General features: G+C 44.4%; 1 protein-coding gene across 1 annotated transcript in view; it reads left to right on the top strand.

Moving 5' to 3' along the window:
* The window catches only part of LOC149837069 (uncharacterized), a 126,473-nt gene extending 112,229 nt beyond the window's left edge, over positions 1 to 14,244 (top strand). Inside the window, exons 20-21 of the mRNA XM_090007960.1 lie at positions 11,986 to 12,230; positions 12,352 to 14,244. Of these exons, the coding sequence (XP_089864086.1) occupies positions 11,986 to 12,230; positions 12,352 to 14,161 (2,055 nt within the window). The 3' untranslated portion in view covers positions 14,162 to 14,244. The remainder of the gene's footprint in view (positions 1 to 11,985; positions 12,231 to 12,351) is intronic.
* Positions 14,245 to 16,552: the final 2,308 nt, after the last annotated feature.

Below are 16,552 nucleotides of genomic sequence, written 5' to 3'. Positions count from 1 at the left end.
CAGATCTGATTGATATCAGATCTGGTTGAGAAGAAAAGAAGAAAGAAAACCGTGGGAAGAAGAGAACAAATCTGAATCAGATCTGATTATCTTCAGATCTGATTGATATCAGATCTTGATTGAGAAGAAAAGAATGTGGGGAGACCAAAGATGGGTCAGACGTGAACCAAAAAAATGAAATAAGGGGACTGAGGAATATTTTCTTGACTTAGAAGAGAAAATCGAGAAGTAATAGATCTATCGGACGTACCTTTGAGATCGATTCCAGTTTCAACTGAAGCGTGGCTCTGATACCATGTTAGATTTTGAATCTCCAGATCCTTCCACGCGTGAGAGCTGAAAAACAGAGAGAGAGAGATAGAGAAAGGGAGAGAGAAGTTGGGAGAGACCGATGCCCATTAATCATTGGGTCGGCTGCTGTGTATTCCTTTATATTAACATGTGATTACAAAATTAATTAGGGTACCAAAATACCCTCATTACAATAATCAGTATTACATAATGCCATTAATGAAGAAGTGAATGTCACGGGTCTGGATCTTCAAATCCATGACCCGTAACCAGAGAAAACACTTCTTTTCAGTCACAACATGCATATCTCATGATCATGTGTATAAGTTATATCTTGTCTCATTATGAGTCTGCCGTTGTGGGTACGCATAAGGCAAAATGTAGAAACAGTCAGAATCGATTTGGGGGTTCATTATGCTATGTATTTTATTATACCCCGAATGACTGACTGAGTCCGCTCCTAAGGAAACGGTCAGTGACCAAGAGAGTAAATCCCCAAAGGCAAACAAAGGCATAATGGATGCACATCTGAAGTTCTGCAGAAGTGGCCTGAAGGATTTCCCCTAACCTCCGATGATTGGGAAAGTCAGATCTTTGCTCGATATTGTCATTAATGACTGTCCATCAGAGTTTTGTACCATCCATCATCTCTTGATGAACTGTCCCGAATGAGCACGACGGGGGGTTTCTTAACTGCCGTCCCATTCTACATGCTTTGGTCTTTCAACCCAATCGATCATCTTGCCTGTGAAGGCGCATGATTATCATTTATGTGAATTATACGCGCCATTGCGCGTTCGAGACAACCAACACCTCTCATCCTACTCACCGCAGTATGCAACATACCTGTTCAAAAGTACAACCACGATGAGAGAAGTAAGGATCTCTCGCAGGAAATTCCAACACATCTGCTTTACAGAAGTCCACAGTGAACTCATTCAAGTTCCAACGTATCATGCTCGGGTCCTTTAGATAATCGCAAGTATTCTGCCTATTAGGCGAATATCAACATAACAGGATTTAGCTTAATGTGTCAATACACGTTTAGAGGTTACTACGGACCTCTCGTCCTGCTCTTCGTAGCCCAAACATATCGTACGTGACTAAGGATACAACTACAAGAGGATGAACATGGATTCCTCGTAAGAAATCCAATAACAATACCTTCACGAAGGAAGGAAAACACTACTATCTTGGTTTGACCAAAAAGCCTAGAAACTAGGTCTCGCATCAGAGGTGATGTAATGTCGATCTAGCGATGACGCAAGTACCTCAATAAGGTTGTCGCCCTACTCGTGCACAAGCTCCTAAACGAGGTTATCTGAGTCGTATCGGATAGGCGAACTGAGGTTGTAACACACCTTTCCCAAATACATCGATTTGAGAGATCCAGCTGCTATCTCTGCTTTACAAAGCTATACATCTTTGAAAAATAGGTACGCACCTAAGACCATCATCTTTGAAAAACCGAAGTGCATAAGTGTGTGTCGTGACTCTTAAAACAAGTAAAACGCTATACACTGTACACTCGAAGCTGCACTCAGGAAGTGCAAGCTGACAAGGGATAAACCCGTGCACATACTAATACAATGGCAAGTCAAGGGGCAAGACTCGATGTACGAAGCTGCACCGCGAGGGTAGAACACTAGAGCTACACACGAGGTATGAAATCATACCTCGATCATCGAAACACACAAGCAGGCAACTACGCAAGCAACTCACGGAAGTATGAGATCCTATACTAACTAAGCGAGTGTAAAGGATGACTCACGAGGCATGGGGTTGCACCTCGAGTGAACGATAAGCGTAAGCAAGTAAAGAAGCATACAACAGAGATAAGAATACATGCATGAGCAAAACATATGCACAAAGTGCGACAACAAGGTAAAGACGAACACATACAAAAGGTAAGTGCAAGAGCAAGCACGACAACACAAGAAAGTAAAGTACGAAGAGTAAAGTAAGTAGCAAGGCCATGGCGCATAAAGCGCGGGGCAACAAGTAAATGCAAGAAAGTAAAGTGCGAGAACGTAAAGGAGGACCAGGATGTCCTGGAGTAAAAAAAAAGGCAGACATATACAAGTAAATGCCATGGCGCAAAGCGCGGAGCAGAAAAAAAGTAAAGTACGAAAATGTAGAGAGGACAAGGATCGCGAAACCGCGTCCTTGAGTTAAAAGACATGAAATGTAAAGAAAGGAATGAAAAGCGTGGGCACATATAGCGCGACGACAACAGAAAGGAAAGTGCGAGAATAGTAAAGAGGACAAGGATCGCGAAACCGCGTCCTTGAAGGTAAAGACATACGTATATATATTATACGTATATATATATCATCTTCTTTTAGTTATCTTTCCTTATTTTAGCATTTATCCGTTCATTGTCCTTTCACGCAAGAATCTCCTACCTTAGGGGGTTGCGGGTCCTCGTATGCCTGCGACGTAGGCAAACAAGAGCTTGAGCTACAGAGGGCGAGCTAGATCCACCGTTCAACCTGCGATGCTTAGAACATTAGTATATGCCGCAATAAAAACGAGAAGCGGGTCCGGTAAGGCCTGCAGTAGTACCAAACCCCAAACACGAGAGTAGGCAGGGAGCTCAGCTCCCTGCGGAGAAGCAATAAAGGTAGCAAGGCCTCTCACAGGTTGCAGTGCCAGAGGCAGGGGCCTCAACCCTGCTTGGCAACAACAACAGAGGCAGGGAGCAGGAGCTCCCCGTCTGCCAGCACAAAGAAAGGCAGGAGCAGAGGCTCCCCGCCACACTTGCCGCAATAAGGCAAACAACAGGGCCTCTTGCCGACAAGACAAGAGGGACAGGGGGAACAAAGCCCCCTGTCAACAAAACAAATGGCAAGGGGGGGGGGGGGGGCTAAGCCCTCTGCCGACAAAACATAAGGGACAGGGGGAGCAGAGCCCCCTGTCGACACCACGAACGGCAGGGGGCTCCGCCCCTCTGCCGACAAGAAAAGAGGGACAGGGGGGGGGGGGGAGCGGAGCCCCCTGTCGACACCACAAACGGCAGGGGGGCTCCCCCCCCTGCCCTCAAGGAAAAACAGGCAGGGGCAGCGGAGCCCCCTGTCAGCACAAAGAAAGGCAGGGGACTCTGCCCCCTGCCGGCAAGGAAAAGAGGGACAGGGGGAGCGGAGCCCCCTGTCGACACCACAAACGGTAGGGGGCTCTGCCCCCCCTGCCGACAAGGAAAAGAGGGACAGGGGGAGCGGAGCCCCCTGTCGACACCACCAACGGCAGGGGGCTCCGCCCCCCCTGCCGACAAGAAAAAGAGGGACAAGGGGAGCGGAGCCCACTGTCGATACCACAAACGGCAGGGGGCTCCGCCCCCCTGCCCTTAGGGAAAAACAGACAGGGGCAACAGAGCCCCCTGTCAACACAAAGAACGACAGGGAGCTCTGGCCCCCTGCCGGCAAGGAAAAGAGGGACAGTGGGAGCGAAGCCCCCTGTCGACACAACAAGCATATGAGGGGAAGGGATTTACCTCAGAAGATCCGGCAACGGGGAGTGTCGACGGTGAGCTATGCCGAAATGCGAGCACAGAGAGAGAAGAGGCGTCAAGAACAGGGGTTGCCGAGGGTTTATCAGAGGGGAGTCATCGGTGTTGCGTGTGGAGGTAGTCAACACGACTCAAATGAGAATGAGGAAGACGAGAGAGAGAGATGTCGGGGGTAACGGGGTCGTCGGAGTGTGGAGGCCGCCGGGAAGTCTACCGAACTCAGAGAGAGGGAGGTGAAGAGGTGGTCGGCGATACCGTTGCTGGCGGCTGAGGTTGCCGACTCCAGCTCGAAGGGGGGAGGTAGCCGACAACTACGATCGCCGACGACGGGGAGGTCGGCAGCTACGAGAAACTCAGGCGACAAGGGTTGTCGGGTTGTCTATTGAGGCAACAGACGTAAGAGAAGAAAGGAGGTAGTGAGGGTTGCCGGAGCTCGAAGGTCACTGACGTCGGCGTCCTGCGACACAGGGGACAAAGAGGGGGGTTCTCGGGTCGTCGTTGCACGGAAGTCACCGTGGCTCCGATCACTGGCATCTGCCAACATGCTGCCAAAGACGGGAGGCAGAGAGGAGGTAGTCGGAGGCACGATCGTCGGTGGCTGCAGCACCCAGGACGAAGGCGGTGGCCGATGGCGAGTCGCCGGCGTCGGTGGCCGCAGGGAGGGATGGAGACGGGAGAGAGAGAAGGGGCGAGGGTTTCTGCCCCTCGCCCGAGACGCCTATGACTTTTTAAAGTCACAAGCTTCTCGATCGTTTGAGAAGCCGGGTCCGTGTTCGGGCTCGGGTCCAGCTCGGATCTGGATCCGACACAACGGACCGACCTTGACATATGTCCGACGCGTGCAGGGCACGTGTCCGACACAGATTTTTTTTAACGGGCTTTACAGTTTGTCTATGATGTAATAGAGCACAAGGGTTGTGTTTCGTACTGTTGCTATATTTTTTCGCTGCTTTGTAATAGAAAGGAGAAGAAAAGAGAGGGTGAACTTGAGCTTTGAATTATCTGGTAACATGGTTGTCCCTTTTTGCAAACTTTGATATGAAAGAAGGGATAAAAATTGCCTTGGGAATAACTTGGTCTGTGTGGGTCCCACACCAGATCTCAGCATTACACAAATGGGGGATCTGAGATCGTCAACAGTCACTTAAAATGAGGATCTGTTTGGGGAAAGGATGTTTGGCCAGAGAACCTGATCTGAGATCTTAGTGTTGAAGAATACCCTGGTTGTGTGAACCAAGGTATTGAAGCACACCTTCAATAATGCAGTTTCTGCTGACACTCATTAAAACAAATGATTATGAGACTTGTTTGACCTATTTGGTCAGGAAAGAAGCTTATGTGTTTTACCTGGGTGGGCCAACCAAAGTAGGCCCAAGGTCAATCGTATTGGCTTGAAACTAGTTGAGCTGAGCCAGAGGTTGGGCATAGGCTAGGTAAAGGAAAATATAAAATGTATTTTGCTTGCTATTGAAAGGTTAGCTATCTAAAACCACAACATCCTTTTCCATCTTAATATTGAACTAAACAAGCTTTACATTTTAGGTTATGTTTAAAAGGAAAAGATTTTCTTAATGTTGTAGTATAGATCATTCTAATAAGAAACGTACAAGTGTTAATATAAAAATGTGCCATGGTGCTGAATGCAAAATAAAACAAAAGTAAACAGCTAAATTACATCTTAAAACCTGAAAATTGGTTTACAACAAATTATTATTTTGAAATTATAATTATATATATGTGCGTGTGTTTGTGTGATTTGTTCTGTGAAATGATGAAAACATGCTTATATATATATTTGTGTGTGTGTTACTTTGCTTTGGTTTCTGTGAAACATTGAAAGCATGCACAATTAATTTTAATTGATTATGTTTTTTTATATATGTGTGTTTCTTTGTTTCTGATGATTTTTTCTATAAAAGCCTGAAAGCATGTTTAGTATTATGGACTATGTAATATGTTATTTATATATGTGTATTGTGCGTCTGTGAAAAGCTGAAAGCATATTTTATTGTTTATTGATTATACTGAATATGTTATGAATAATTGAATATATATATATATCTGTGTATGTACAATTATATATATTATATTCTTGTCACGGGCCTATTTCATTCAATGGGCCAGCGCGGCGCGACGGTCCCTCCTCGCCGCCGCAAGCCTACTTGTCAGCTCGCTTGCCGCTCGCGAAAGCTTGTAATCAGATTGCAAGAGAGCAAGAGAGAATTGAGGGAGAGAAATTGCAATCACAAGAAGCAATCACAACGAGGGTGAACAAAAGAAAGCTCAACACATTTACTTTATTCACAATTTTGCCCGCAGGCTATTACAATTCAAGTATACGGGCTGCCCCTTCGGGGTATTGATTCACCTGAACCGGGCAACTTACATCAGACTCAACAAAAGCAAAACAGACTCTAAGCGCAACTGTACACTGTAAGTCGCAAGGGAACATGCTCCCCCCTTTAAATCATGCGCCGTCCTCGGCGCCATCTGTTTCGTGGTAAGCCCTAACTTCAGTCGGGTAACGATTGTTCATTCGGAATGCAGGCTCCCACGTTGGTTCCGCTGTTTCCTCCCACTGCACCAAGTTTTTCTTCGCTTGCCTCAAGTAGTTGATCTTGTGACGAAGGATCTGACTGAGGTGCTTCTTCGCCCGTTGTGCTGCTGGGGCCCTCTGCATGATGGGAGCGCGTTGTGGCACACTGCGTTTCGGGTCTCCATCATCTGGATGAAGCTGCTTGAGGTTGCACACGTGGAACACCGGGTGCACCTTGAAGTCTGGGGGCAACTCCAGCTTTACCAACTTGCCCACTATCTTTGTGATGGTGAAGGGTCCCTCATACTTTCTGAGTAGTTCGCGGTGCTGCCCGCAGAAGATGCCTGTGCGACCAGGATATAACTTCACCAGCACCTGGTCCCCAACTTGGAACCCCGCGGGCCGACGGTGTTTGTCCACCCACTTCTTCATTCTCTTTGCCGCTTTGTGTAAGAATATCTTCGCCAACTCATTCTGCTCGTGCCAGTCGCGAAAAAACTGATAGGCGAAGGATGACCTTCCCTTTTCTTGTGCGACAAGAGTGTGCGGGGTCAGTGGCTGCTGCCCCGTAGCTATCTCAAACGGACTGTGTCCTGAAGACTCGCTCTTCTGCAGATTATAACAAAACTGTGTCATATCAAGGAGCTTCACCCAATTTTTTTGATTGGCACTAACAAAGTGCCTAAGGTACTGCTCCAGTATCCCGTTGATGCGCTCTGTCTACGGATGAGAGCTTGTTGAAAACAACAAATCAGAGCCAAGTAGCCGAAATACTTCACGCCAGAACTTGCCCGTGAAGCGAGTATCGTGATTACTCACAATGCTCTTTGGTATGCCCCAGTGCTTCACCACATGCTTTACGAACAACTCTGCAGTCTTCTCTGCAGGGCACTCCTTGGAAGCTGAGATGAAGGTGACATACTTTGAGAAACGATCCACCACGACCAAAATAGAACTAAGACCCTCTACCTTTGGCAGACTAACAATAAAGTCCATAGAGATGCTATCTCAAGGACGTTCTGGAATTGGTAGAGGCTCAAGGAGACCGACAACCTTCTAATTTGTCCCCTTATCTTGCTGGCAGATGAGGTATATCCGCACATACCCCTCAACGTCGTCTCTCATCTGCGGACAATAGTAGCCGCGCTCAAGGAGTGCTAAGGTCCGCTCCTGACCAGGATGGCAGGCCCATAATGTATCATGGCACTCCTTAAGTAGTTCTCGGCGAAGGCTTTTCCATCGCGGCACGAAGATACGTCCCCCTTTTGTTACGAGGAGGCCATCTTGTAGCCAAAATCGCTGAGTCTTTCCTGCATGCGCCAGAGAAACAAGGTGTTGTGCAGTCGGATCCTTCTGCGTACCTTTGCGGATGCGGCTCAGCAATGCGCCCTCCAAGTGCACTTCAGAAGGCTCCGCGCGTGCAGCTGCCAGTTCAGCCCTACGGCTCAGGGCATCCGCCACAACATTGGTCTTTCTAACCTTGTACTCCAAGACAAAGTCGAACTCAGCCAAAAACATCTGCCATCGAGCTTATTTAGGCGTCAACTTCTTCTGCGTCTGAAAATAGCTCGTGGTTACATTGTCTGTCTTGACGACGAGCTCAGCACCCAAGAGGTAGTGCCGCCAGGTCCTAAGGCAATACACAATGGCGATCATCTCACGTTCATGTACTGTGTAACGCCTTTCTGCATCTTTCAGCTTTCGACTCTCATATGCGATCGAATGACCATCTTGCATAATAACTCCGCCAATGACAAAGTCTGAGGCATCCGTGTGGACTTCAAAGGGTCTCGAATGATCAGGAAATCGCAACACTGGTTCTCTCACCAAGGCTTTCTTCAAGCCATCGAAGACATACGCTTCTGTCCAGAGCCATACCCGATTCTTCTTTAACAAATCTGTGAGAGGCGCAACAATGAGGTATTAACCTTCGATGAAACACCGATAATAGTTTTCCAAATCGAGGAATGACCGCAGTTCTGGCACTTTGCTTGGCGGAACACATTCCTGGATGACCCTTATCTTCTGCCCATCCATACGCAGCACACCACGCCCCACAATGTGGCCAAGGAAGCTAATTTCCTCCTGCCCGAAGAGACACTTCTCTCGTTTAACACAGAGGTCATTCTCCTTCAACACCTGAAACACTGTTCACAAGTGCTCGACATGTTCCTCCATGTTGCTGCTGTAAACCACGATATCATCTAGGTAGACTACCACAAACTTGTCTAAGTAAGGGTAGAAGATCTGGTTCATTAAAGTCGTGAACGTGGTTGAAACATTTGTCAGCCCGAATGACATTACTATGAATTCGTAAGCACCATAACGGGTGGCGCAAGTTGTTTTCGGCTCATCACCTTCAACAATCCTCACCTGCCAGTAACCTGATCGCAGATCTAGCTTGGAAAAGATACGGGCACTGCCTAGCTGATCGAACAAGTCCGCTATCAATGACAATGGGTACTTGTTCTTCACCGTGACCTTGTTTCAAAGCACGATAATCCACACATAACCGTTTAGAGCCATCATATTTCATCTGAAAGAGGACTGGGGCACCAAATGAGGCTTTTGATGGACGAACAATGCTTGCGTCCAACATCTCATCTAGCTGCCTCAGCAGCTCCTTCAGCTCAGCTGACCCCATACGATATTGAACCATTGCGGGAGGCTTCGCTCCCGAGGTCAACTCAATCTTGTGGTCGACCTCACGTCTTGGCGGAAGACGCTTTGGCAATTCCGGAGGCATCACCCCCCGAAACTCCTCCAATAATGGGGCTAGGGTTGGCGGCACTACTGCTTCTACCTTCCCTTCTTCTGCATGCACTGCAACTAAGAATGTCTGCTCGCCATGTTTGACACCCTTCTTCAGTTGCATTGCCGATAACACTAAAGACTTGCCTTTCTGCGTAAGACACTGCACTGTGTGAGACAGGTCCGACCCCATGATCGTCAATGTGTTAAACTTTGACAGCATCATAACATTCTGGCTTCGCAGAAATTCCATACCCAGAATCACCTTGAAATCGTCTAGGGGCACCACAGAAGTTGGCTTTGCCGACCCAACTCCCCACTTAAGTAGCCACATCTCTTGCTTCACCAAGGATGGGCTTGGCCTCAGGGTTTACTGTTTTGATGGTCCTCTGCTTTGACCCAGTTTTCAAGTCCAACCGCTCTACCTCTTCCCGCTAGGCAAAGTTGTGTGTGGCTTCAGAGTCTATCATTGCTGAACTTTTTATTCATAATGACTTCTACGTACATGAGTTCCTTACTGACCTGCATGTTCTTAGCTGCGCAACTTCTAGTTGCGTTAATCGATCGCATGACTCTCATCCTTGGTTGCATAGTCTCTGTGTCACTGCATTCAGTATCGCTGCATTCTTCTTGTGCAACATTGGCTTGCTCGTCGTCCTTTACAAGGCGCTTTGGGCATTGCCTGACGATATGTATATCACCACAAAACCAACATGTCACAACTGCGCCATTGTTGCTGTTGTTATGCCTTGTGTAGTTTTGTTTCTTTTCGGATTGAGGGCGTGTCGACGCTTCACCTTTATCGTCGTGCCGCTCATCTTTTTTGCCTCCGTGGTCAGGCTTCTTCTCGACTTTGGTTGAGGGAGTGAAAGGCTTGCGCTGAGTGTCAACTAAGCGCTCGGCCGCCACATATGCATATTCCAAAATACGAGGGTTGCTCATTTCCACTTCAGACTGTGCCCATGGCTGAAGTACAACAATAAACCAGTTGAGCATCTCATATTCTGGCATATTGGGTATCTCCAGCATAAGTTTCTGGAACGTTCTGACATAGTCTTGCAACGAACCAGAGTGTTTGAGCTCACGAACCATCCAGTAAGCCTGCCTTTGCACATTTCTTGGCATGACGTAGTTGCGCAACTCCATTTTGAAGTCATCAAAGATGTCTATCACATATTGACCCCTCTCCATGTCATTGCACTTCTGCCTCCACCAAGCGATAGCATCTCCATTAAGTAAGACCACTGCAACCTTAATCCTCAGATCTTCAAGGGTCACATTCTGGATATCCAAGTAGTTTTCTACTTGGAACAAGAAGTTCTCAATGACTTTGCTGTCACGAGAATCATTGAATTTTGTGGGTCTTGACACATTAATCCTTGATGGCCTCTTACCATTTCCGCCATTTAGTGTCACCGTCCGCTGCAACGTACGGTTCTTCAACTGAAGCTCCCCTACTTCAGTCTGCAAATTGGCCACTGTAGTCATCAACGACGTGACCTGCCCCATTAATAAGGTTACCTGCTCTTGCAGGCTCGCCACCACATCATTCAGTCCATTGAATGATTCACATGCGCGTGAAATCGCTTCCTTATGCGAAGTCACCTCTTCCACCAGCTTGTTAATAGTTGCAGCCAACTCTTCTTGGCCCCGAGGTGAACCCATCTCCTCAGCTTCGGCAACTGCCTTGCCTTTGGTGTTGCGTAAGTTTTGATAAGACACCACGATGTCTTGCTCACAAATCGCAGCTTGTCGGTGTGTCTGTCGACATCGACTCCGGAGTCCCTTTTCCAGTACGAGAACGGGCTCTGGTACCACTTGTCACATGCCTATTTCCTTCAATGGGCCAGCGCGGCGCGACGATCCCTCCTCGCCGCCGCAAGCCTACTTGTCAGCTCGCTTGCCGGTCACAGAAGCTTGTAATCAGAGTGCAAGAGAGCAAGAGAGAATTGAGGGAGAAAAATTGCAATCACAAGAAGCAATCACACCGAGGGTGAGCAAAAGAAAGCTCAACGCATTTACTTCATTCACAATTTTGCCTGCAGGCTATTACAGTTCAAGTATACGGGCTGCCCCTTCGGGGTATTGATTCACCTGAACCGGGCAGCTTACATCAGACTCAACAAAAGCAAAACAGACTCTAAGCGCAACTGTACACTGTAAGTCGCAAGGGAACAATTCTGGTTATGTATATTAATATGTTTTGTGAAAAGCATGTGTAATTTTGTACTTGTGATGAAAATATCTTATTAGTAAAAGAATTAAACATATTTTTATGTATACTTTGTATACTTTTTTATATTCTAATTGGAGTAGTCCGACTAGTCCTGCCTAGTCCTCAACTAGTCTTTTTATGGGTCTACCGACTAGGCACCGGCTAGCACTTTTGACTACATAGTAACAGACTAGCTTTCTTTTCAAGTAATGCCACTCTTTCTCTTTCTTTCTGCAAGCAACTAGTAAGACCTCTTGGATGTCATTAGGAAACGGGATATAACTATCATCAGAGATCATGTAGATTGATGTCAAGCTATCTCACATGGATACAACTGCAGATACAGGGATACAACCATTTTTATGAAGCTTTCCAATATGACTAACACATGAATGGATATTGGAATGGGAGTAACTAGGCCAGTATTTTTAGTTTTAGATATATAACACAGCATGGGAGTGCTGACTAATGCTAGACACAGCTGTGGTATTCCAACAATTTTAGTGGAATAAATGGAATTTGCTGAAAATGCTGTTGACAACTTTTAAAAGTCATTAAAATGCACATACACTGTGTGTGCACACGTGTCAGTGTCAAGTTTTATTTATGCTTTACTTTCGCTGAAATTAGTTATGTTTTCAAATGAAAGTCCTTTGGTTTAACAAGGTTTTTTACTGCTGACTTCAGTATCGAATGCACCCCGAGATATGCCAGTTTCCATCATTGCATTTCTATGAAAGGAAGCTATTAAATGGCCATGATGCATCTAAGAAGTCTGCACCATTTCATGAAAATATGTTCCTTGGGCCTTATGTCTTCTTTGATGTTACTGATGGTTATGAACATCGTGGGGAAGGTTCAGGTGGGGTTTCCTTCTCAAACGAAGCTGAGGCAGATGCGGTTGTTGAAGTACTGAGGTTTCTGAATAAAAGGTTTACTTTTATTACCTTCAAATGCCACTTAAAATAATAAGCATAGGATGGTGTATTTTATCTTCCTTGCTTGCACGCATGTACATATATACTCATTTTTTTTATTGTTATTTTGAGTCAGGTATCCTTCAGAATTTGTTCCTGGGAGAATTGGCATTATATCTCCCTACAAAAGTCAGGTATCACTGTTACGAACACGATTCACAGATGCTTTTGGATCTCTTGCTTCTGCAGATGTTGAATTCAACACTGTTGATGGTTTTCAAGGACGGGAGATAGATATTCTGGTACTTTCTACAGTAAGAGCATCTGAGGCTAATCATGAAGAACCTGACATGAGTTCAAGCACTATTGGGTTTATTGCAGATATAAGAAGAATGAATGTTGCTCTTACACGAGCTAAGCTTTCTTTGTGGGTTGTTGGCAATGCAAAGACCTTGCAGACCAACCTTCATTGGGCTGATCTGCTTAGTAATGCAAAAGAAAGAAATTTGATAATATCAGTTCGGAGGCCATATGGGTCAGCTTTTAGGTCAAACTCATTCATTTCGAGAAACCATGGAACCCCAACAGAAAAAGAATGTGAAGGGAAAAATGTTAAAGATAAAATCCCCAGTGTAGAAGACAAATGTGCAGTAGAGATCAATGTTACTGAAAAAAGGAAAAGGGAAAGTAGAGCCCTGAGAGACATGTGCAAGGACATTCATGAGCTGGATTCATGCAGATCAACTAAGCATGACAGATCATTAAGTCATGACTCTCAATGTGATGCCAGTGGACCAGCGGAGCAATGTAAACAGACCTCAATGGCAGAGAGAAGCAGGGAGCACATAACAAAAAGAGAAAATGAAACTTACAATAGGCGGAATGATAGGGCTTTGAATATGGAGAAGCATGCTATGTCTAGAAAAGATACTCATCACGCAGATGCACCTCATGAAACTGTTACTGATGGAGATTCTTTGTCAGCAATTGGTACAGCTGGTTGCATGACTCAAAGCAAACCATCAGTTTCACCTTCTGCTAGTCGTTCATCTAATGCTGTGCATACCAAGAAGTCCTGCTACAAGTTGCGCAGAGATGTTGCTTGGGATGATGCCCACCAGGAAACTGGCCATGGTATCAAAATGTCGTCATCATTAGGAGTCCATAAAACAGGTCACACTAGTCATCGAAGACAAGCAGATTTGCCTTCTGCTCGTATTTCTGGCACCAAGGAAAGACACAAGAGAGAGAGAAAAGATAATTACCAGGAAGGTGCGCCCTGTGAAATTGCTCTTGGTAGTGAACCTTTTAAATCACCTGAAATTGCTAAGGCTAGTGATATTAGTCAAAGCAGAGTTCCTATTTCATCTTCTGCTGTTTGCACTTCTGGTGATGGTAATAATGCAAAGGAAGGAAAAAGAGGTGGTAACTCCAGAAAGATTATTGATCAAGCAGATGCATGTCATGAAAATAGTTCTGCTGTTGGAACTTCAAGCCTATCATGGTTGCCTAAGGGTGATAACTTGGGTCAAAGATCTACAGATTCACCTATAACTCAAGGCAGGCTTTTTGTCGGGAATAAAAAAGATAGGAGGCAAAATACAACCAACAACTTGTTGACTGCAAGGAAAAGGCAGCGGGATGCTGTTGATGCTCTTCTACCATCGGCTCTTATTTCTTCTAAGAAGCCTGAAATGTCATCAGGGGCAACTCATTCCAAAAGGTCTCCACCATCACGAGTTCCTAGTGGTTTTACAAGTCCAACCGAAGATATTGGTAAGTTTCCATGCTCCATCAAAACTCACTGTGGGGGGTGTCCCTTATCTTGGTCGAAGCAAGCGGATTTACCCTGTGAAAAAGGGGAAATCATGCAGGGGGTTTTACCGGCACCAAACCAGGTTCGGACTCAGTTTCTGACTTGGGCCAGGTTTTCCCCTGTTGAATAAAAAAGAAAGTTTCCATGCTCCATGTTGTGCATCAATCACAAACCTTGTGTTGGTATTATTGCCTTGTACATCCTTACATGGGCTTTTCCTGCAAGGTTCTCTTTGTTGCAACTGTTACAATACTGTGTGCATCTCTATCATTATTTTATCTCCTACTTATTGGTTCATCAAGCTGCTATGTGCATCTTGGTATTTCTTGTCTGCCTCAAATTTGTCTTTTCTGTTTATCACTTCAATGTTAACAGCTCCATCATCAAGCCGAGAAAGGCCAGCGGACGCAACACACTCACGAATTCCTCCACCACACAAAAAGAAAACGTCTGGCAGTATCAATATCCAAGAAGAATGGGAGGCATATAAGGAACTCGTGCGTGACCACAGACGAAAGTAGGTGTATGCTAGCATTGGTACCAAAATGCAGTGAGGTGCGCCCACTGATTGCAGCTTCTGTCTCTCTCCATGAGCGGATTATCGTGGCCCACTGGATTAATTCATGGATCTGGCTCAAGACTTGGATAGCACTGTGGTGATTTCCATCAGAGCGACACACGAGCACGTTTAACTTCATTTTGACCAGGGCATATCTGGTAAGAAGTTTGCTACTGGGCCAGGCTATCAGGTTTTGTTCGTTGATTTGCATCTACCACCGACTGGAAATATGAATGCTGCTTCAATTCCTTTCAGAGTCTGATGTTTTTCGATTAACACCATGTATATAAGCTTTGTAATAAGTTGTATAGGTACAAAATTTCATCCCTTTAAAGAAGAGCAAAAACTGAAGTCACCAATTTCTCCTGAAATCTCAATTTGAAATTCTGTGAATTCTGCAGATGATACATAGGGCTTGCCTCTAAAGTCAAGTAGTAGGACGACTCTATAAGCCTTTTGTTGCACTAAAAGATGTGTACTAATACGACTCAGCCTGAAACAAGAACGAAAATGAACGAAAGACTCAAAAAGGGGAACTGGTCGCACGGAACCCTTTCTCTTTGGGATAGGAAAAACTTCAGAATACATGGCCCATTCGTTTCTTAAAAGATGGTAGCCATAGGAGACAACAATCTAATCTCTTCTGGCTGGACTTCCCTTCGGATTTGATCTCTTTTTCAAAGGTCCATTTCCACTTGAGTTGTTATAATGGGTTTGGGCTCATTGCACTCGAGGGTAGCAGCTTCTAAAGTGGGTCAACTTGTGAAGGGAGCCACTCTACGAGGTTGGGATCCAATGATCCACTCTACGAGGCTATAAATGGTTTACAAAAAATGATTGTATTGTATGACTAATTTGACATAGTTTAAAAAAAAATCAAAATTTTTTGTTATTATCACGATGTTCAAAATTGTAAATACCTAACCTTGTCAGGACTTTTTTACTCTTTGCAATTGCAAATTGATGGGTTATTGCGATAAAATTGTATTGCTCGTATGCTAGTGAAAACTCTTAAATTTAGACTTATACATTTTCTTTTGTGGACATAAATTTATTTGTGAACATTGGGTGAAATTGAAATTGCTAAAATCACAAATATCCTATATATTTACATATACTTCACAAATTTACATAAATATATTTGTGCACAATCGATTAAATTGAAATTACTTAAATTGCAAATATCCTACTTATTTTCATATACTTCACGAATTCACTTAAATATATTTGTGTACATCCGGTTATACTAAAACCACAAAAATCGTAAATATCCTACTTATTCGCATATACTTTACAAATTCACATAAATATATGTAGTTTGTTTTTCAGTCTAAACTTTTTTATTTTTTTTATAGATATGATCATTTAAAAACTCTATGTGTATTTTTTTTTGTTGTTGCTATGAATATTTTTTGTATGTTTCTTTGTGATGTCATTGACTTCATCAGCCACTGAATATGTTGTTTAGGGTTTTTTTTCACATATATATATATATATATTTATTTTTATTATAGATGATTTATGTTTGGTTTCTTGTCTAATATTTAATGTTTGTTTTGGTGTAATGAGGCTAGGGTTTACTGTGCACAACCATTAAATATGAGTTAAGAGTTTATTGTTGGTTTTTAGAGGATTTGTAGGTAGTTATGTTAAATGAATGTATGAAGTGTATATGGATGGTCCTTTCTCACATGCTATTTTCAAACATGTGTGGTTGGTGTAGGCAGTTAATGATGAGCTCTAAAATGGTTAGAGTACATTACCGTAGCAATGATTAACCTACTTGGCGATCTATAATCATCTCAAAAAATAGTAGTTATATAAAATTTATGGCTTTGATGTCTTGTAAAACTGAATATGCGGAAGTGTCAATGACCCTTCGATATATTTTTTCTTTGAACCTAGATATCCAACATATATTGATAGCTGTGTTGGACGATGATGATGTGAAATCAATGTTAT

This window comes from Nuphar pumila, chromosome 5 (assembly GCF_984573655.1).
Source record: "Nuphar pumila chromosome 5, dmNupPumi1.hap1.1, whole genome shotgun sequence".
In the NCBI taxonomy this organism is placed as follows: domain Eukaryota; kingdom Viridiplantae; phylum Streptophyta; class Magnoliopsida; order Nymphaeales; family Nymphaeaceae; genus Nuphar; species Nuphar pumila.
Note: the sequence above shows the minus strand (reverse complement) of the source record. Positions and strands in the feature narration are given on the sequence as shown.